Source organism: Macrotis lagotis, chromosome 1, assembly GCF_037893015.1.
Source record: "Macrotis lagotis isolate mMagLag1 chromosome 1, bilby.v1.9.chrom.fasta, whole genome shotgun sequence".
NCBI classification, from domain to species: domain Eukaryota; kingdom Metazoa; phylum Chordata; class Mammalia; order Peramelemorphia; family Peramelidae; genus Macrotis; species Macrotis lagotis.
In genome coordinates, this window is record NC_133658.1 from 582,205,100 (window position 1) to 582,226,523 (window position 21,424).

At 42.3% G+C, this 21,424-nt stretch overlaps 1 protein-coding gene across 3 annotated transcripts in view; it reads right to left on the reverse strand.

Moving 5' to 3' along the window:
- MUC4 (mucin 4, cell surface associated) overlaps positions 1–21,424 on the reverse strand; it is a 73,264-nt gene that overhangs the window by 39,682 nt on the left and 12,158 nt on the right. For all 3 annotated transcript variants that reach the window (XM_074214747.1, XM_074214746.1, XM_074214748.1), the window contains exons 2-4: positions 7,075–15,162; positions 5,233–5,357; positions 4,219–4,383 (exon numbers count right to left, since the gene is read on the reverse strand). In XM_074214747.1, the coding sequence (XP_074070848.1) occupies positions 4,219–4,383; positions 5,233–5,357; positions 7,075–15,162 (8,378 nt within the window). The remainder of the gene's footprint in view (positions 1–4,218; positions 4,384–5,232; positions 5,358–7,074; positions 15,163–21,424) is intronic.

Below are 21,424 nucleotides of genomic sequence, written 5' to 3' on the forward strand. Positions count from 1 at the left end.
GTGGGGCCCTGGTCACAGTTGCAAAGGATTACTTAGTTACTGAGTTGAGCTCAGAAAATACACGCTTATGGGTTAACCTAAAGTTATCAAATCTTGTAAACTTCTGGTGTCCCAATTCTGAAATTCCTAGGATTTATGAAGATGCTGCTAATATGATGGCCAACCCTTTCCCAAATAAAGGGAGGAAGAGTCAGCATAGAAATATGTGGCTCTGATTCAAATCCTTCCATAAATGCCAGTGCTCTCAAAAAAGTTTTACTACAACAAAGGAGGAGGACTAAGAATTCACTGAGGGTTGACAGATATGTTCTTTTTTTATCTATAACCTTAGAGCCTGCCTCAATAAAATGCTGAACAACAAGTGGAGGTTCATGATATGTGCTGGCACTTAAATGCTTGAGGGTGACATGAAATTGCTTACGGGCTTGAGACATCTAGCACACTTGAAACCACTTTGAAAATAAGACATGCAAAGTAAAAAAGTCTTTGAAAAAGTCAGAAAGATTGAGAGCATTGCTTAATGTGTGTGTGGGGGGGGAATTGTGTCCAACAACTTTGGACTCTGATAACTTCCCAAATGACAAATTGTAGAACAGTTGAGTTGAAGGATGTCAAAAAAAAAAAAAACCCAGCTGAGTTGAAGGATGTCAAAAAAAACCAACAACTAATATTTACTTTCAAGTGACCACACTGGAACTAATAGTATCATGGTATTCTTAGGTACCTGAGTTCTGTCAGCTGGTTCTGTTCCATCAAAAATAACTCAAAAGATCCTAAATAGCTGGATCAATAATATTATAATGACTCCCATCTAGATAGAGCAATTTTAAGGATACCCATTTACTTCTCAAGGTTTCCTTAATGTTTACATTAAATATGCCCTTGAGAAACCTACATAGAACTGAATATACTTTTAAACTTCTTCTTTTTTTTTTTTTTTTGCAAGGCAATGGCGTTAAGTGGCTTGCCCAAGGCCACACAGCTGGGTCATTATTAAGTGTCTGAGGTTGCATTTGAACTCAGGTCCTCCTGACTCCAGGGCCAGTACTCTATCCACTGTGCCACCTAGCTGCCCTGAAACTAGAAATTCTAAGAGAAATAAGAAGAGAAAGCAATCTAGGGGAAGGAAGCAGTCCGGGTAAAGGCAGGGAGTGCTAGGAAGTGAAGTGCTAGAGTACTGGGCTTGAAGTCAGGAGTTCAAATCTGGTCAGACACTTGACACTAACTAGCTTGTGACCTTGGGCTAGTCACTTAACCCTGATTGTCTCACATCCAGGATCATCTCCAATTATCCAGATTCACATCCAGTCACTGGACCCAGATGGCTCCAGAGGAGAAAGTGAGGCTGATGACTGAGCACAGTCCCCCCTACTCAAATCCAATTCATGTGCTTTTCATGGCATCACTTCCCCTGATGTCATGATCTTTGCCTACTTCGAGAATGAAGGACAAACATCATCATGTATGAAAAACAGAAAGCTCAATTCTCCACAGAATGGATTACTTTAACTCCTTTTTCTCTCCTTGAGTTTAACTCCCTTCTTTTAAGGAATTTTCTTATACTAAGATCACTTAGGAAAAATGATATAGCATTCTTCAGTTTACCAACAAAATGTCCAGGAAAAGCTATACTTATGAAATGAGCTTGTAAGAAGTGAGAGGCTGGAATATAAAATCTTCAGATAAACTTTCAACATGTATGTAGCTAGATTCTCTAGTTTCGGACAAGGTTGAGATACTAAAACGAATACTATATACAAGTACTTTGAAGTCTCCACACATAATTACAAGATGACTTAAAACTTCACTTTGTACAAGTAGGGCAACTGAAAGACTAACATGAAATATTGGACTTGCTTTCTATATTTTTTCTTTCTTTCTTTCTTTCTTTCTTTCTTTCTTTCTTTCTTTCTTTCTTTCTTTCTTTCTTTCTTTCCTTCTTTCTTTCTTTCTTTCCTTCCATTTCTTTCGTTTTCCTTCTTTCTCCTTTCCCCCCCTAATTCTTTTCCTTCCCCCTACTAGGTATGGCGGGGAGTTTGGGCTGAACATTCAGCACCAAATCCACCAGGAATGTCACGACGGCATCCTTTTTCTCCTTGTACATGTCCTTGCACTTGGCTATTTTCTCCTGGGTTTCCTTCTCTAATTGCTGGTTTTGGGTGCTGTGGCTGCTAAGGACCTCAGCCTGCTTAGCCTTATACTCCGCCTCCCTCTTGTGTTCGAACAGCTCCGCCTCAAGCTGGGCTTCTAACTTGGCTCGCTGCAGTCTCTGAATTTTGCGCTTGCGGGCCTCTCCAATCTTCTCTAAAGTGCGCTTTTCTGCCTGCAGAAGCTGCTGGACGCCCGAAGACTGGCTGGCCATGGCGCGCTCCACCAGAGCCCCAACCCCACCCCACCCGCACCCCCTCACCTCCCCGACCCACTCAAGGGCTGCGGACCCGCCCCAAGCCGGGATGCGGACAGGACCACGCCAGCAAGCATTTATTTATCACCTATTATGAGGTGCTAAGGGCTGGGGCCACAATAACAAAGTCTCTGCTCCCCTCGGGGGCTACTTTTTATCCCGAGAAGTGATCCGCAGACGGTGCAGGCATCAAAAGTAACACAAACTATATACAAAGTAACAGATAAGATCGATTTAGGGATTAGAAACCGGAATGATGAGCAAGAACATAGAAGGAGACGAGAGATTCTAAAATGTAAACCTGAGCAGAGAGTGCCATGAGGCCACGGGAGGCCGGGTTAAGACCCAGAGGGCAGGGACGAATGTCATAGATGAGAAACAGAAAGAAGGCCAATGTGGATGAAGAATAGGCTGAGAGAAGTAAAGGACAGAATGGCTGGGCAGATGGGTTTGCAAACCTTAAGGCCCCGAAAAAAGAACAGCTATTGTTGTTAGCTATTAATTAAACGCTGAAGACAGGAATTTGCAACTGATGCTACAGGGAGTCGCTGGAATTTACTGAGCAGAGACAGTGATATGGCCAGACCTGAGCTTTAGAAAGTGAACTTTTATTATTTATTATTTTTTTAAAGGTTTTTGCAAGGCAAATGGGGTTAAGTGGCTTGCCCAAGGCCACACAGCTAAGTAATTATTAAGTGTCTGAGATCGGATTTGAACTCGGGTCCTCCTGACTCCAGGGTCCGTGCTCTATCCACTGCCACCTAACTGCCCCTAGGAAGTTAACTTTGACAGATGTGTGGAGGATGGAGAAGGGGGTTTACTTGAAGGAGGAAAGTCAATTAAGAGACTGTCTCAATAGTCCAGGTGAAAGGTGATGAAGGACAATTAGGGTGGTGGCTGTGGTGAAGAGGAGATAGGTATGAGACATGCCATGCAGTCTTGGCATTGAATTGGGTATAACTGAGAATGAAAAGGCAAAAGAAAGGTGACTGGAAGAATAGAGGTGACCTCAAGGGAAACAGATTACTTTGGAAGATGAATGGGTTTTGGGAAAAGATAATGAATTCTGTTTCAGACAAGTAAATCAACTTGGAAATATCTACAGCAAAACCCATTCAAAATGTCTAACAAGAAGTTGATGATATGGGACAACACAGGGTTGAGCCTCAGGAGAATGGGTAGTACCTTTTGTAGGTGATTTGAGACCAGAATGGAATTAGAAATTCCTTAAGGTGGATGATATGGGGAATGGATTGTAAGCTTTTAAAAGGCAGGAATTATGCCATATTTCAGCCCTATATCTCTTCATTTCCTGGCCCATAACAGAGAGTCAATAAATATTTTTGATTGAATGGATGACAATAGAACCAATAATTGACCGAGGAATAAAGGCAGACTTGTTGACATTATCCAAGTTTATTATTAAAGCAGAGTTCTTAAAATGATCTGAATTTGGTGTGTGTGTGTGTGTGTATACACACACACACACACACACACACACACACACACACACACACATATATATATATATATATATATATGTAAACTCTGGGGATGAAACACTCTAGGTTGGCATCTGATGATGATGCATCTTAGTTTCCTGGGTGTTACAGCAGGGTCAAATGACTTACCTAAAGTCACATAACCAGGAGTCATCAGAGGCAAGATAATTCTTTGTCTACTTTACCATGCTGATACTCTTGTCTGGGTATCTTTGATCCCAATTCTTACCACTGTCTCCCCTCCCCTTTCCACTTCTCCCACTCAATTCTAGATCCCCTTAGTACCATTTGAACCAAGCCAGTCATACCCACCTGGTAAAATATTTCTCCTCGACCACTGGAAAAATCAGCATCAGCCCAAAATGCAGCCACTGTAGCCAAACGGTAGTTGTCTGTAAAGCCTGTTTGAGGTGGGTGTGGGTAGGAGAAACGGTCATATTCTGAGGGTGGGAAGATGATTTGGCCATTGTCTGTAAACTGAAGGCAATCATGTTAGGCTTCAGGTGCTTTTAGTGGGGGGGGGGGGGATCAGGAGAGTTGTTTGGCTAACTGTGCAGAGAGGCAGTAGTTGACATCTTTGAGATGATACAGTATCTTGGTAAAGTTATATCACCCATCCCCTTACTTTCAGAATAGACTTTTTTTTTAGGTTGCATTTTTTTTTTTGCAAGGCAAACAGGGTTACATGGCTTGCCCAAGGCCACACAGCTAGGTAATTATTAAGTGTCTGAGGCTGGATTTGAACCCAGGTACTCCTGACTCCAGGGCCGGAAAGATATTGGAAAGCTGTAAATTGATCATATATACATTATCTATATATAAAGAAAAGCAGCTTATACATAGAAGAGATCTCTGTTTTAATGCATAATAAATAATAAATAAATAATAAAAATAAATAATAAATTCCTCTTCTGTTAAGTGTTTGATAAGTTCAGAATAAACATTTTTAAAAATAATCATCCCACATAACTCATTCATTATCCCATATATTCAAAGAACAGCTAAAATGCCACAATCTAGGGGCTTTCTCAGCATAATACTTTTAAGAAAATGCTCAATTTCAGTTAGAGGCTAGTGAAATAAAAATATTTCCCCCCATTCCAGATCATGGAATCCCTGAAGCCTATCTCCATGGACCCTTGAGGATCTATGAACCCTAGATTAAGAACTCTGGGACCAAAAGAACCCTCTTCATTGCTGATTAACTCAAATACAAAAGAGAAGCTTGGAGCCAATGTTGAGGTTTCTGAGCAAGGAGGTCCTGAAGCTAGAGAGGTTAAATCACTAATTAGATAGACCAAGAGAAGCTACTCAAGGTTGACTTACATAGAGGAAATCCTGGAGCTTTGATCCAAAGGGGAATCCAATCTGAGGCTTGAAAACACCTACAGTAAAGTCCACATCTCTACTGACATATTTTTGGTCCTGTTTATAGGGAAAGAGTGGAATGGCTAAAAATGAAAGTAGAAGAGAAATGTGAGACCTTTGAAGGGGAAGCCTGACCATATCTAAAAGGCTTCTCTCTATACAACCTCATCTTGCAAAGAAAACCAACTTGTCAGTCTCTAAATAAAGGCAGGGGATATACCTCAGCTCTGAAACTGTCATCCTCCTCTCCTAGAGGATCCTGTTGTTCCTACTTCCAGAATCACTGAACAGGGGAAGAGTGTGAGAAACAATTTCAAGTTGTAATTTCTAAGTTCGTATATCAAACAGTGAACTCACAGGTTATTATTAATTATTGTCATCCTTGCTCAGTACAGAGGTGAGGGGACAGCAACCAGATTTCCTAAGATCCAGAGTTAATATATATGAACTATGGAGGCAAGAGATTCTGGGTTTGAATCCTCCTAAATCTGACCCGGGCAAGTCATTTAACTTTTGCAAATATTTCCTCATCCATAAAATGGGTGTTATGATATCAGTAGGCCCTATCTCAAAGAGCTGTTAATGTCAAAAATAAAATATAAAACATTTTGCACACTTTTAAGTACTATATAGTTACTTACATATATCATTATTATTATTATTATTATTATTATTATTATTCAATAGAGGTGATTGAGAGGCTAAGAAACTAGTCCCAGAAGACTTGACCATCATTGGTAGAACTAGAACTAGAACAGTGAGAGAAATGTGTTGACAACCAAATACTTGGGAGATCCAAAGAGCCACCCTTGTAAAGGAGGGACCAGCCAAATGTCTCTGCAGATGATTCAGTCTTTGACCCCTCAACAGCCATGGGCAGGGAAGATCTAAAAAAGAGAGCTCTCACCATCCAAAGCCTTGGCAACATCCAAGGCCTTGGCAACATCAAATGGTTCAACATCAGAAATATATTTGGTTTTATTAGTGGAAATGATTTACTGCCATAATCTAAGGGCCTCTGGGCTTTTCCATCTGGCTTGAAAACTCCTCTTTGTGTTATTAGAATATAACTCAATGAGAACAAGCAATGCTTTGCTTTGCTATGTATAACCCTGGGTTAGCACTAAGCTTTCCAAATAGTCAGTGCTTAATAAGTGCTTTTTCATCCAGTTATTCATTCATTCATTCATTCTGTCAGCTTATAAAAAGTGATGTCTGGAGGTCATATGATACATCCTTTCAACCCCATAAATTCATAAATTACCCTCTGCAGATGGAGATCATTGTCTTTTTAAATATTCCTAAGCAGGGCATTGCAAAAGCTTCCCACACCCTTCTTAGCACACCTCATTCCAAAGAGTTTTTCTTTTATTCTCACTGTATCTCTCTCTCTCTCTCTCTTCTCTCTCTCTCTCTCTCTCTCTCTCTCTCTCTCTCTCTCTCTCTCTCTCTCTCTGTCTTGGACTCTCTGTTTCTCTTTGTGTCTGTTTTTTCTATTTCTCTGTCTCTATCTCTTTTTTTCTCTGTCTCCAGAGACATAGATTTAGACTGGAAAGGATTTTAAAGATGAAAGAGCCCATTTATCCTTCATTTTAAAGATAAAGAAACATAGGCTAATAGAAATTAAATGACTTCACCATGTCAGAAATGAGATTTCACCTTGGTCTACATGATACCAAGGCTAACAATCTGTCCCATGTTCTGCCTAGTTGCCTCAAAATCAAAGGGCTTCGTCAGGTTTCAGTGACTCAAAGTGAGTATAGCAAAAACAATAAAGAAGACAATGGAGCCCCCACTGACCTGGAGCTTGGGAAACTGTAGGATTCTCAGAAGTCATCCGAATGGTTGTGCTAGATTGGAGAGTGCTGGGTTTGGATGTGCTTACAACAGGTGGAGTAGTGTCATGACTTGTGGATGTAAGAGTCTGGTTTGCAAAGACAGTGGCTCCAGAGGACAACTCCATTGGCAATAATGTGGAGGTGACTGAATCAGTGACTGCACTTGATGTACTTAACATAGAGCTAGGAGGACTGGTGTAACTGGATGGAAATCTTGGAGTGGTAGTAGTAAGCTCGGCGAAGGCAGAGTTCCTAGTTGGTTGAGAAGATGTCACTGGACTCTCACCAGTGGTAGGTTCAGAGGAGGTCAATTCTGCTTTTTTGGTTGTTTGTTGGGGAAAGGATGATGCTGGTGAAACAGGTGTGGTATAAGTTGTGCTGGCTGGGGGAACAGAAGAACTCACAAAGGGTGTCACCAGAGTAGTGGAAGTAGTTGTGTGTACAGGTACCTGGCGCTTAGTGGTGGGCAAAGATGTTTTTGTAAATGGGTCATGACCCTGAGAAGGGACAGTTACAGGAATTATGGGCTCCTGGAGGGTTGTATTTGTGCTTTTGATATGGACAGGTGTGGTTTTTTCTGTGGTTGTTGGGCTGGTGTGAAAAGAAAATTCTCCTGTTGTACTAGTTGTAGAGCTGAGAGCAAAAGGGGAAGAAGCAGCAGTTGTGATGAAAACTAAAGTAGATGATTCTGAAGAAGGATTCCCTGTGGAGGAGGATACAAACTCCAGGGTTGTACTCCCTGACTGAGATGATGTTTTGATAACTGGACCAAGAGTTGGCGATTCAAGTTTTATTACAGTGGAGGAGCTATGAGAGGAGGCTGTTGGTGATGCTGTTGGTGTTGTTCTGGGCAGTTGATTAGTTATTGCCCCAGAAGTGGGTCTCTGTGTCAGTGGACTGGAAACAATAGGAACAATTTTTGTTGTCAATCCTTGAGTAGTGAAAAGACTAGAAGTAGATGGTGATGTTTGTACAACAGGTGACTCTGTGGTAATGCTGCCTGTAGAATAGGAAAGGGTGGTAGTCCCTGGTGAATCTGTGCTCCTTGACTGAAATGCCGTTGTGATCCTTGGAACAGAAGTAATGGATTCAGCTGTTCTCACAGTCAAGGTGCTGTGAGAGGGAGCTGGTGGTGATAGTGTTGGTGTTGACCCATGAGTATCTGTGGTCTGGGAGGTTCCTGGCTGTTGACTAGTGACTGTCCCAGAAGTGGGGCTCTCTGTAAGTGGACTGGAAGCAATAGGAACAGTTTCTGTTGTCAATTTAAGAGTGGTGAAAGGACTAGAAGCAGGAGGTGATGTTTGTACAGTAGGTGACTCTGTGGCAATGCTGCCTGTTGAAGGCGGAAGAGTTGTAGTCTCTATTGAACCTGTACTACTTGATTGAGATGCTGTTGTGATCCCTGGAGCAGAGGTGATGGATTCTGTTGTTGTCGCAGTAGGGAAAGCTGCTGCTGATGGTGTTAGTATAGCCCCAGGAGTATCTGTGGTTTCAGAGGTTCCTGGTTGTTGACTAGTGACTGTCCCAGAAGTGGGGCTCTCTGTAAGTGGACTGGAAGCAATAGGAACAGTTTCTGTTGTCAATTGAAGAGTGGTGAAAGGACTAGAAGCAGGAGGTGATGTTTGTACAGCAGGTGACTCTGTGGCAATGCTGCCTGTTGAAGACAGAAGAGTTGAAGTCTCTATTGAACCTGTACTACTTGACTGAGATACTGTTGTGATCCCTGGAGCAGAGGTGATGGATTCTGTTGTTGTCACAGTAGGGGAAGATGATGAGGATGGCGTTAGTGTGGTTCCAGGAGTATCTGTGGTCTGGGTGGTTCCTGGCTGTTGACTAGTGACTGTCCCAGCAGTGGGGCTCTCTGTAAGTGGACTGGAAGCAATAGGAACAGTTTCTGTTGTCAATTTAAGAGTGGTGAAAGGACTAGAAGCAGGAGGTGATGTTTGTACAGTAGGTGACTCTGTGGCAATGCTGCCTGTTGAAGGTGGAAGAGTTGTAGTCTCTATTGAACCTGTACTACTTGATTGAGATGCTGTTGTGATCCCTGGAGCAGAGGTGATGGATTCTGTTGTTGTCGCAGTAGGGGAAGCTGCTGCTGATGGTGTTAGTGTAGCCCCAGGAGTATCTGTGGTTTCAGAGGTTCCTGGTTGTTGACTAGTGACTGTCCCAGAAGTGGGGCTCTCTGTAAATGGACTGGAAGCAATAGGAACAGTTTCTGTTGTCAATTGAAGAGTGGTGAAAGGACTAGAAGCAGGAGGTGATGTTTGTACAGCAGGTGACTCTGTGGCAATGCTGCCTGTTGAAGACAGAAGAGTTGAAGTCTCTATTGAACCTGTACTACTTGACTGAGATACTGTTGTGATCCCTGGAGCAGAGGTGATGGATTCTGTTGTTGTCGCAGTAGGGGAAGATGATGAGGATGGCGTTAGTGTGGTTCCAGGAGTATCTGTGCTCCAGGAGGTTCCTGGCTGTTGACTAGTGACTGTCCCAGAAGTGGGGCTCTCTGCAAGTGGACTGGAAAAAACAGGAACACTTTCTGTTGTCAATCCATGAGGGGTCAAAAGACTAGAAGCAGGAGGTGATGTTTGTACAGTAGGTGACTCTGTGGCAATGCTGCCTGTTGGAGGTGGAGTTGTAGTCTCTATTGAACCTGTACTACTTGATTGAGGTGCTGTTGTGATCCCTGGAGCCGAGGTGATGGATTCTGTTATTGTCACAGTAGGGGAAGCTGATGAGGATGGCATTGGTGTGGTTCCAGGAGTATCTGTGGTCTGTGAGGTTCCTGGCTGTTGACTAGTGACTGTCCCAAAAGTGGGGCTCTCTGTAAGTGGACTGGAAAAAATAGCAACAGTTTCTGTTGTCAATCTAAGAGTGGTGAAAAGACTAGAAGCAGGAGGTGATGTTTGTACAGTAGGTGACTCTGTGGCAATGCTTCCTGTAGAAGATGGAAGAGCTGCAGTCTCTATTGAACCTGTACTACTTGATTGAGATGCTGTTGTGATCCCTGGAGCAGAGGTGATGGATTCTGTTGTTGTCGCAGTAGGGAAAGCTGCTGCTGATGGTGTTGGTGTAGCCCCAGGAGTATCTGTGGTTTCAGAGGTTCCTGGCTGTTGACTAGTGACTGTCCCAGAAGTGGGGCTCTCTGTAAGTGGACTGGAAGCAATAGGAACAGTTTCTGTTGTCAATTTAAGAGTGGTGAAAGGACTAGAAGCAGGAGGTGATGTTTGTACAGCAGGTGACTCTGTGGCAATGCTGCCTGTTGGAGGTGGAAGAGTTGTAGTCTCTATTGAACCTGTACTACTTGACTGAGATACTGTTGTGATCCCTGGAGCAGAGGTGATGGATTCTGTTGTTGTCACAGTAGGGGAAGATGATGAGGATGGCGTTAATGTGGTTCCAGGAGTATCTGTGCTCCGGGAGGTTCCTGGCTGTTGACTAGTGACTGTCCCAGAAGTGGGGCTCTCTGTAAGTGGACTGGAAAAAACAGGAACACTTTCTGTTGTCAATCCATGAGGGGTCAAAAGACTAGAAGCAGGAGGTGATGTTTGTACAGTAGGTGACTCTGTGGCAATGCTGCCTGTTTGAGGTGGAAGCGTTGTAGTCTCTATTGATCCTGTACTACTTGATTGAGATGCTGTTGTGATCCCTGGAGCAGAGGTGATGGATTCTGTTGTTGTCACAGTAGGGGAAGCTGATGAGGATGGCGTTAGTGTGGTTCCAGGAGTATCTGTGGTCTGGGAGGTTCCTGGCTGTTGACTAGTGACTGTCCCAGAAGTGGGGCTCTCTGTAAGTGGACTGGAAGCAATAGGAACAGTTTCTGTTGTCAATTTAAGAGTGGTGAAAGGACTAGAAGCAGGAGGTGATGTTTGTACAGTAGGTGACTCTGTGGCAATGCTGCCTGTTGGAGGTGGAAGAGTTGTAGTCTCTATTGAACCTGTACTACTTGATTGAGATGCTGTTGTGATCCCTGGAGCAGAGGTGATGGATTCTGTTGTTGTCACAGTAGGGGAAGCTGATGAGGATGGCGTTAGTGTGGTTCCAGGAGTATCTGTGGTCTGGGAGGTTCCTGGCTGTTGACTAGTGACTGTCCCAGAAGTGGGGCTCTCTGTAAGTGGACTGGAAGCAATAGGAACAGTTTCTGTTGTCAATTTAAGAGTGGTGAAAGGACTAGAAGCAGGAGGTGATGTTTGTACAGTAGGTGACTCTGTGGCAATGCTGCCTGTTGGAGGTGGAAGCGTTGTAGTCTCTATTGAACCTGTACTACTTGATTGAGATGCTGTTGTGATCCCTGGAGCAGAGGTGATGGATTCTGTTGTTGTCACAGTAGGGGAAGCTGATGAGGATGGCATTAGTGTGGTTCCAGGAGTATCTGTGGTCTGGGAGGTTCCTGGCTGTTGACTAGTGACTGTCCCAAAAGTGGAGCTCTCTGTAAGTGGACTGGAAAAAACAGGAACACTTTCTATTGTCAATCCATGAGGGGTCAAAAGACTAGAAGCAGGAGGTGATGTTTGTACAGCAGGTGACTCTGTGGCAATGCTGCCTGTTGAAGGTGGAAGAGTTGTAGTCTCTATTGAACCTGTACTACTTGATTGAGATACTGTTGTGATCCCTGGAGCAGAGGTGATGGATTCTGTTGTTGTCACAGTAGGGGAAGATGATGAGGATGGCGTTAATGTGGTTCCAGGAGTATCTGTGCTCCGGGAGGTTCCTGGCTGTTGACTAGTGACTGTCCCAGAAGTGGGGCTCTCTGTAAGTGGACTGGAAAAAACAGGAACACTTTCTGTTGTCAATCCATGAGGGGTCAAAAGACTAGAAGCAGGAGGTGATGTTTGTACAGTAGGTGACTCTGTGGCAATGCTGCCTGTTGGAGGTGGAAGAGTTGTAGTCTCTATTGAACCTGTACTACTTGATTGAGATGCTGTTGTGATCCCTGGAGCAGAGGTGATGGATTCTGTTGTTGTCACAGTAGGGGAAGCTGATGAAGATGGCGTTAGTGTGGTTCCAGGAGTATCTGTGGTCTGGGAGGTTCCTGGCTGTTGACTAGTGACTGTCCCAGAAGTGGGGCTCTCTGTAAGTGGACTGGAAGCAATAGGAACAGTTTCTGTTGTCAATTTAAGAGTGGTGAAAGGACTAGAAGCAGGAGGTGATGTTTGTACAGTAGGTGACTCTGTGGCAATGCTGCCTGTAGAAGATAGAAGAGTTGAAGTCTCTATTGAACCTGTACTACTTGATTGAGATGCTGTTGTGATCCCTGGAGCAGAGGTGATGGATTCTGTTGTTGTCGCAGTAGGGGAAGCTGCTGCTGATGGTGTTGGTGTAGCCCCAGGAGTATCTGTGGTTTCAGAGGTTCCTGGTTGTTGACTAGTGACTGTCCCAGAAGTGGGGCTCTCTGTAAGTGGACTGGAAGCAATAGGAACAGTTTCTGTTGTCAATTTAAGAGTGGTGAAAGGACTAGAAGCAGGAGGTGATGTTTGTACAGTAGGTGACTCTGTGGCAATGCTGCCTGTTGGAGGTGGAAGAGTTGTAGTCTCTATTGAACCTGTACTACTTGATTGAGATGCTGTTGTGATCCCTGGAGCAGAGGTGATGGATTCTGTTGTTGTCACAGTAGGGGAAGCTGATGAGGATGGCATTAGTGTGGTTCCAGGAGTATCTGTGGTCTGGGAGGTTCCTGGCTGTTGACTAGTGACTGTCCCAAAAGTGGGGCTCTCTGTAAGTGGACTGGAAACAATAGCAACAGTTTCTGTTGTCAATCTAAGAGTGGTGAAAAGACTAGAAGCAGGAGGTGATGTTTGTACAGTAGGTGACTCTGTGGCAATGCTTCCTGTAGAAGATAGAAGAGTTGAAGTCTCTATTGAACCTGTACTACTTGATTGAGATGCTGTTGTGATCCCTGGAGCAGAGGTGATGGATTCTGTTGTTGTCGCAGTAGGGAAAGCTGCTGCTGATGGTGTTGGTGTAGCCCCAGGAGTATCTGTGGTTTCAGAGGTTCCTGGCTGTTGACTAGTGACTGTCCCAGAAGTGGGGCTCTCTGTAAGTGGACTGGAAGCAATAGGAACAGTTTCTGTTGTCAATTTAAGAGTGGTGAAAGGACTAGAAGCAGGAGGTGATGTTTGTACAGTAGGTGACTCTGTGGCAATGCTGCCTGTTGGAGGTGGAAGAGTTGTAGTCTCTATTGAACCTGTACTACTTGATTGAGATGCTGTTGTGATCCCTGGAGCAGAGGTGATGGATTCTGTTGTTGTCACAGTAGGGGAAGATGATGAGGATGGTGTTAATGTGGTTCCAGGATTATCTGTGCTCCGGGAGGTTCCTGGCTGTTGACTAGTGACTGTCCCAGAAGTGGGGCTCTCTGTAAGTGGACTGGAAAAAACAGGAACACTTTCTGTTGTCAATCCATGAGGGGTCAAAAGACTAGAAGCAGGAGGTGATGTTTGTACAGTAGGTGACTCTGTGGCAATGCTGCCTGTTGGAGGTGGAAGCGTTGTAGTCTCTATTGATCCTGTACTACTTGATTGAGATGCTGTTGTGATCCCTGGAGCAGAGGTGATGGATTCTGTTGTTGTCACAGTAGGGGAAGCTGATGAGGATGGCATTGGTGTGCTTCCAGGAGTATCTGTGGTCTGGGAGGTTCCTGGCTGTTGACTAGTGACTGTCCCAGAAGTGGGGCTCTCTGTAAGTGGACTGGAAGCAATAGGAACAGTTTCTGTTGTCAATTTAAGAGTGGTGAAAGGACTAGAAGCAGGAGGTGATGTTTGTACAGTAGGTGACTCTGTGGCAATGCTGCCTGTTGGAGGTGGAAGAGTTGTAGTCTCTATTGAACCTGTACTACTTGATTGAGATGCTGTTGTGATCCCTGGAGCAGAGGTGATGGATTCTGTTGTTGTCACAGTAGGGGAAGCTGATGAGGATGGCGTTAGTGTGGTTCCAGGAGTATCTGTGGTCTGGGAGGTTCCTGGCTGTTGACTAGTGACTGTCCCAGAAGTGGGGCTCTCTGTAAGTGGACTGGAAGCAATAGGAACAGTTTCTGTTGTCAATTTAAGAGTGGTGAAAAGACTAGAAGCAGGAGGTGATGTTTGTACAGTAGGTGACTCTGTGGCAATGCTGCCTGTTGGAGGTGGAAGCGTTGTAGTCTCTATTGAACCTGTACTACTTGATTGAGATGCTGTTGTGATCCCTGGAGCAGAGGTGATGGATTCTGTTGTTGTCACAGTAGGGGAAGCTGATGAAGATGGCGTTAGTGTGGTTCCAGGAGTATCTGTGGTCTGGGAGGTTCCTGGCTGTTGACTAGTGACTGTCCCAGAAGTGGGGCTCTCTGTAAGTGGACTGGAAAAAACAGGAACACTTTCTGTTGTCAATCCATGAGGGGTCAAAAGACTAGAAGCAGGAGGTGATGTTTGTACAGCAGGTGACTCTGTGGCAATGCTGCCTGTTGAAGGTGGAAGAGTTGTAGTCTCTATTGAACCTGTACTACTTGATTGAGATACTGTTGTGATCCCTGGAGCAGAGGTGATGGATTCTGTTGTCACAGTAGGGGAAGCTGATGAGGTTGGCGTTGGTGTGGTTCCAGGAGTATCTGTGGTCTGGGAGGTTCCTGGCTGTTGACTAGTGACTGTCCCAGAAGTGGGGCTCTCTGTAAGTGGACTGGAAACAATAGGAACAGTTTCTGTTGTCAATCTAAGAGTGGTGAAAAGATTAGGAGCAGTAGGTGATGTTTGTACAGTAGGTGACTCTGTGGCAATGCTGCCTGTAGAAGATAGAAGAGTTGTAGTCTCTATTGAACCTGTACTACTTGATTGAGGTGCTGTTGTGATCCCTGGAGCAGAGGTGATGGATTCTGTTGTTGTCACAGTAGGGGAAGCTGATGAGGACAGCATTGGTGTAGTTCCAGGAGTATCTGTGGTCTGGGAGGTTCCTGGCTGTTGACTAGGGACTGTCTCAGAAGTGGGGCTTGATGTCAATGGACTGGAAACATCAGAAACATTTTCTGTTGTGGATACAGGATTGGTGATAGGACTGGAGGTAGAAGTTCCTTCTGCTGAATTGCTCCCTGTTGTAAAGGACAAAGTTGTGAGCTTAATTATGTTTTTACTGATATGCAAGAAATTAATAGCTTGATTCTAGTATAGGCCCTTGTATTAAGTAGAGAAAGAGTTAATTTAGATTGATCTTGGAAGCCAGGAGATATGTTGGAAAAGAAAGTCTCCCTGGTATTGGGAAGATATCCTACAAAGGCTTGGAGAAGAAAATTGGAGAATCATTTGTGTAGAACAGCAAATAAACTAATATATCTCAACCACAGCTTATGTAGAAGGGCATAATCTGTAAGAAGCCTCGAACTTTTGCTGTTGGGTGGGGGGAGGAGAGATAATGTCAAACCTTCACCTTAGACAAATCTCCTTGGCCAAGATGTGAAGAATGGATTGAGAAGCGAGATCCTTCAAGTAGTCAGATCAATTAAAAGGCTATTGCAATAGTCCAAGTGAGAGGTTATGAGGACCTGAACTGGGGGTGGTGGCTATCTGAATAGAGAGCAGGGACCCACATAAGTGATGCTGTAAAGAGCATCTTCTCAGTGAGATTTAATGAGAGATTGGATATGGATAGATGTAAAAGTTGTGGCTGACCTTGCAGTTGTGGTGTCAGTGATTGGATTGTGGTTCACTTAGCAGTAATAGGGAAGTTGGAAAGAAGAGAGGATTAAAGAGAAAGACATTGATTTCTCTTTTGGAATCAATGAGTCTGAGATGCTTATGGAAGAAGGGGCATAAGAATGGGAGCAAACAAACAATCATTAAATGTCTATTATGCTCCAAGTACTCCAAGTCTTAGGATGCTCACAACAACCATGGGAGGCACATGTTATAATTATCCCCATTTTATAATTGAGGAAATTGGGTATAGCTTGTAGAGCTTTCTCTAGGCAAAAAGGTATGCACAGTTTAATACCTGTAAAGATACAATTCCAATTTGCCTTCCAGAAAGATTGGACCAATTATATGCCAGTCCTCTCCAATAACCCTTCTAACTAAAGCTTTCCTTTTTTTTTTTTTATATTTTCCAATCTGATGAGTATGAAGTGGAACCTCAGAGGTATTTAAATTTACGTTTCTTTTATTTGAAACATTTTTCATATAATTATTGATAGTTTCAATTTTTCTGTTGAGAGCTTCTTATTCATATTCTTTAATCATTTATCTGTTTGAGTGACTTTTTATTACAAAGTTGTATCAATTTCCTATATAGTATAGGTCATAGACATTTATCAGAGAAATTTACTCTAAATATTTCCTCCATTAACTGCTTTTCTTAATTTTCCAATTGTATTGATTTTATTTGTGTGAGACCTTTTCAATTTTATATTCTCTAAATTGTATGGATTTTTTTGCCCATAATCTTTTTTTTTGGTCAGAAACCCTTTATCCATGATTTTGAAAAGTACCTCCTTCCATTCTCTTCTAATAAGTTTATGAATAAGTCTGGATTTCTATCCTATATCCATTTGGAATTTACTGTAATATAAAATATGAGAATCTAATTTCTCTCAGACTACTCCCTAATTTTCCTAGCAGCTTGTGTTAAAGAGTGAATCGTTACCTCAGGAATTTATGTCCTTGTTTTTATCCATCAATATGATGCTGTGTTCAATTTCTTTTTTTTTTTTAGGTTTTTGCAAGGCAAATGGGGTTAAGTGGCTTGCCCAAGGCCACACAACTAGGTAATTATTAAATATCTGAGGACCGATTTGAGCTCATGCACTCCTGATTCCAGGGCCGGGGCTCTATCCACTATGCCACCTAGCCGCCCGTGTTCAATTTCTTTTTTGCAAGGCAATGGGGTTAAGTGGCTTGCCCAAGGCCACACAGCTAGGTAATTATTAAATGTCTGAGGTCAGATTTGAACCCGGGTACTCCTGACTCCAGGGCCGGTGCTTTATCCACTGCGCCACCTAGCCGCCCCCTGTGTTCAATTTCTTAAGGATTTTGTTTACTGAAATCAATTTTTTTTTATTTTATTAAATAGGTGCCAGTTTATTTTGGTGACTACTGCGTCGTAGTATAATTTTAGAAGTGGTGCTAGTAGTCCTACTCTAAATTTTAAAATTATATTCCTAGGGGCGCAGTGGATAAAGCACCGGCCCTGGAGTCAGGAGTACCCGGGTTCAAATCTGGCCTCAGACATTTAATAATTACCTAGCTGTGTGGCCTTGGGCAAGCCACTTAACCCCATTTGCGTTACAAAAAAAAAAAAAACTAAAAAAATTATATTCCTTTAAATTCTTGACATTTTATTCCTCCAAATGAATTTTGTTATAACTTTGTTTTGTTCTACAAAGTAATCATTTTATAGTTTGATTGGTTTGGCACTTCATCTGTAAATTAATTTAGATAATATTGCCATTTGTTATATTTTATGATATATAACATGTAATTATTATTACTTTAATAACTTAAAGTACTAAGACTTTTGTGACATATGATATTAGTATTGCCCAACCACAAGCAATTGATTCCTCCCAATAATTTGCCTTTATTTATTATTTATATGAGGCTATAGGAGGATCATCTATCTTGACAGCAAGATCTGTGATTTAGATGGAGATGTCTCTTGTTCAGTGAAACTCCTTCAGTTCTATAAATAAGTTGGCAAAGTGAAAAGAACACTGGACTTGGAGTCAGGAAGATCTCATTTCAAATCCAGTGTCACCCTGGGCAAATCACTTAACTTCTATTTGCCTCCATTTCCTTATCTTAAAAATGGGGATAATAATTGCACCTGCCTCCCAGAGTTGTGAAAATAAAATTAGATAATCTTTGTAAAGTGCTTTGTAAACCTTAAAGTGAAAGAGACATGTTAACTATCATACAGAGATATAATATATGGATATAGAGATGCAGAAATATGGGCAAGAGATTCTCTCTCCAAGGAGCTTACAAACTAACTGGGGTGGAAGATGGTGGAGATGTCACAAATACATACATTTATGCATACATACATATATATGTAGTCTTCTCTAATAGTCTTAGTGATGGGAGAATGAATAATATGTTGAATGATGGGAAAAATAATGATGTCACAATGTGAGGATTGGAGCTGAGTGTGAATCCAAGATCTGAGCCATGTCTTAGCTGACACCTGTCTTTGTGGTACATGCTCAAAGATTGCTCCCTTACAGTTCTCCATGAACCCTGAAGATTTATGCAATACTAGATAAGAACCCTTAGAACGAAAGGTGTATCCAAATTGGGAAAAAAAAATAAGGCTGAAAATACTATACACAGTTAGGCAGTAGCAGAGACTAGTACTGAGTTAGACCAAACAAATCCTGTACTCAAGACATGAGAAAATAGTGCACAGAGATCTGTGATCAAATCAAATCAAAGTGTACAATTCTCACAAGCTTGCATTTTTTGATTATATACATTTTGTGGTTTTTTGTCTTTAAATATTCTGACTCTCTGGACAATAAATGGATTGGTTTCTTGCATTGCCTGCCTGCCTGTGTCTTTTCTCTAATCTGCTTCTCACAGAAGCAGTGGGGGCGCAGGTCACTCCCCACATCACAATCCAAAGTTTCCAATGTTTATTCTACCTTTTACTGTGACCATTCTCAGGTTATTTTTGAATCCTTTGCTTTGGTTGTCTTTTCTATAAAATGGAGATTTTAATATGTATTCTATTATAGGGTCATTGAAAGGAATGTGTTTTATAAGTCATACATTACTACAATATTTTTCCTTTTAATATGACAAGTTTAAGAAACTTTTAGGGTGGCCACCTTTTTTATTCTTCCTCTTTGTTGGACTGCATGTGAATCTGTATGTCATCTTGTCAACTGCTGGGCTGCAATGTTGTCAGGGACAGGGGTTTGATAATAGACATGATAAGAAGTAGAAAAAGAGAGCTGAACTTGGAGTCAGAAAAACTGTTTGAATTTCTATTTACCAGCAAGTCATTTAACTGTCCTATGTCTCAATTTCCTCATTTGTAAATCCAGGCTAATTCCATCTCACTTGTCTTATCCAGTAAGAAATTTGTAAAGCACTTAGCACCAGAGTAGGTTTTTAAATGCTTGTTCCCTTTATCCCTTCCTCTATCTATCTAATGTGTGGCAGTGAAAATCAAAGGAGAGGTTAGTATGAAGATATTTGATAAACAGTAAAACTATAACTGTTAACTGTTTCCTCTTGACTCTAATGTTGATCTTAGTGTGGAGTCATCCTAAAGGTGTGTGTAGACAATGGTACTGACGGGTGGGTGGGTGGGGTTATAGACTCTATTCTTGACATTATTTGCTTAAGGTAGAGAAGTCACACATTGCTTCATGCAGTGGGTAGCATGTGACTTTATAGGTCACGTAACCCAAACCCTTCATTTTTGGCCACCTAGGTGAGCTAGAGTGCAGGACTTGGAGTCAGGAGAAAGGAATTCAGACTCTGCCTTAGACCCTTAATTATACAATGATGGGCAAATCATTTAGTCAGTTTCAGTCTCAGATTTTCTAATCTGTAAAATGAGGATAATAATGGAACCTATCTCATTGGACCAAATGAGATTTGCAAATCATAAAGCATTATGTAAATATCAGCTGTTATTCTTGATATTGAAGAAACTAAAGGGTAAATTGACTTGCCAAAAGTCACACAGCTCCTGGTCCCATCCTTAGTGTTCTAGTGTCCTGTATTCCTCACTTTCACTCAATCAATCAACAATATTTATTAAGTTCCTGCAATGTAGTAGGCAGTATGCTAAGCTAAAGTATACAAAGAAAGGCTCTGCAAGAAGCTTGCAATCTAATGGGGGAGACAAGACATAAGAAAAGCTGAAAAGTGGAGGTGGGGAAAAGTTATTTGGGTGGGGAGGGAAGGAATTTCTCAATTTAAGAATTCTTAGTTTCCTTCCAGAGTCAGGTTAGGTAACATCTCCTATTTCTTTCTCTTTAAAGGAGCTATAGGAGCTGGGAACATAATTTCTCCCTCCTTAGATCACCTTGCACTTACTTTTGTGTAAATGAATTACCTGGGAGCAGCTAGGTGGTACAGTGGATAGAGTATAGGACCTGTAGTCATGAAGACTCACCTTCCATTCTTCAGACACCAGCTGTGTGACCCTGGGCAAGTCTAACATTGTTTGCCTCTCATCTATAAAATGATGAACTGGAGAAATAAATGGCAAACTACTCCAGTGTCTCTACCAAGAAAACCCCAAATGGGGTCATGAAAAGTCAGACACAAGTGAAATGACTGAACAACAAAAATCACTTAGAATATAAGCCCTAAAAGGAGCTAGAACCCTGGAAGGGGACCTTGAAGGTCATCCAAATTCATCTCCCTATTTTGACAGATGAGGATTGGAGGCCCAGGCCACCTTAGTGGTAAGGGGCAGAGTTTGGACCTCACACTTGGCTCCTCTGACCTAAAAACTAGCTCTTTCCCACTACACCAGGTTAAATCACTTAATGCATCCTTGACACTGACTTGTTGACTCTTTCAATAGAGGAAACAAGAATCGTGGCTAACAGGGAAATTGGTGGTTGAGTTTAAGTTCTTAATTTATTTTTCTTAAGTTGTTCCTGGAACTGGAGGTGATAAATCTGTAACAACCTCATCTGGTGTGTTTTTGGTAATCCCTGATTTTTCCCTTGCCATTTCCTGATCTGGAGTGGTGAAGTCAAGGAGGCAATTCCGAGGGAAGTGATTTCTATGATTGTCTCCCCAAATGTACTCCCATTTTTATGTAAATAAAATCATGTCCAAGAAAACATCAAGGGAGAGAGACCTTTCTCACTTTTCTTGGTTCTGGGGAGTTTATGGCTTTTAAAGGCTCAAGTTTTGTGGGTTTTTTGGTACTAGTTGGCAAAGTCAGGCTTAAAAAAAAACACAATTGGGGCAGCTAGGTGGTGCAGTGGATAGAGCATTGGCCCTGGAGTCAGGAGTACCTGAGTTCAAATCCAACCTCAGACACTTAACTGTGTGGCCTTGGGCAAGCCACTTAACCTCATTGCCTTGCAAAAACTAAAAAAACAACCCCACAATTATTCATCATAATATACTCAATATTATGCTAATTAGCTTCTGTTTTCCTGAGTTCCAACTAAAAGTCCCTGTAATTGGAACAAAATCCCTAGTTTGGGGTTAAACTTTGATTTACCACTTCCTAAAGAGAGGCAGTGTGTTATAGTAGATGAAGAACTGATTTCTGAACCAGAAAGACCTGGGATCCCTTGCCTCTGATACAGATTGACTGTGTGACCCTAGGCAAGTCATTTACCCTTTTAGGGCTCTAGACAACTCTCTAAGACAGGATTGGAT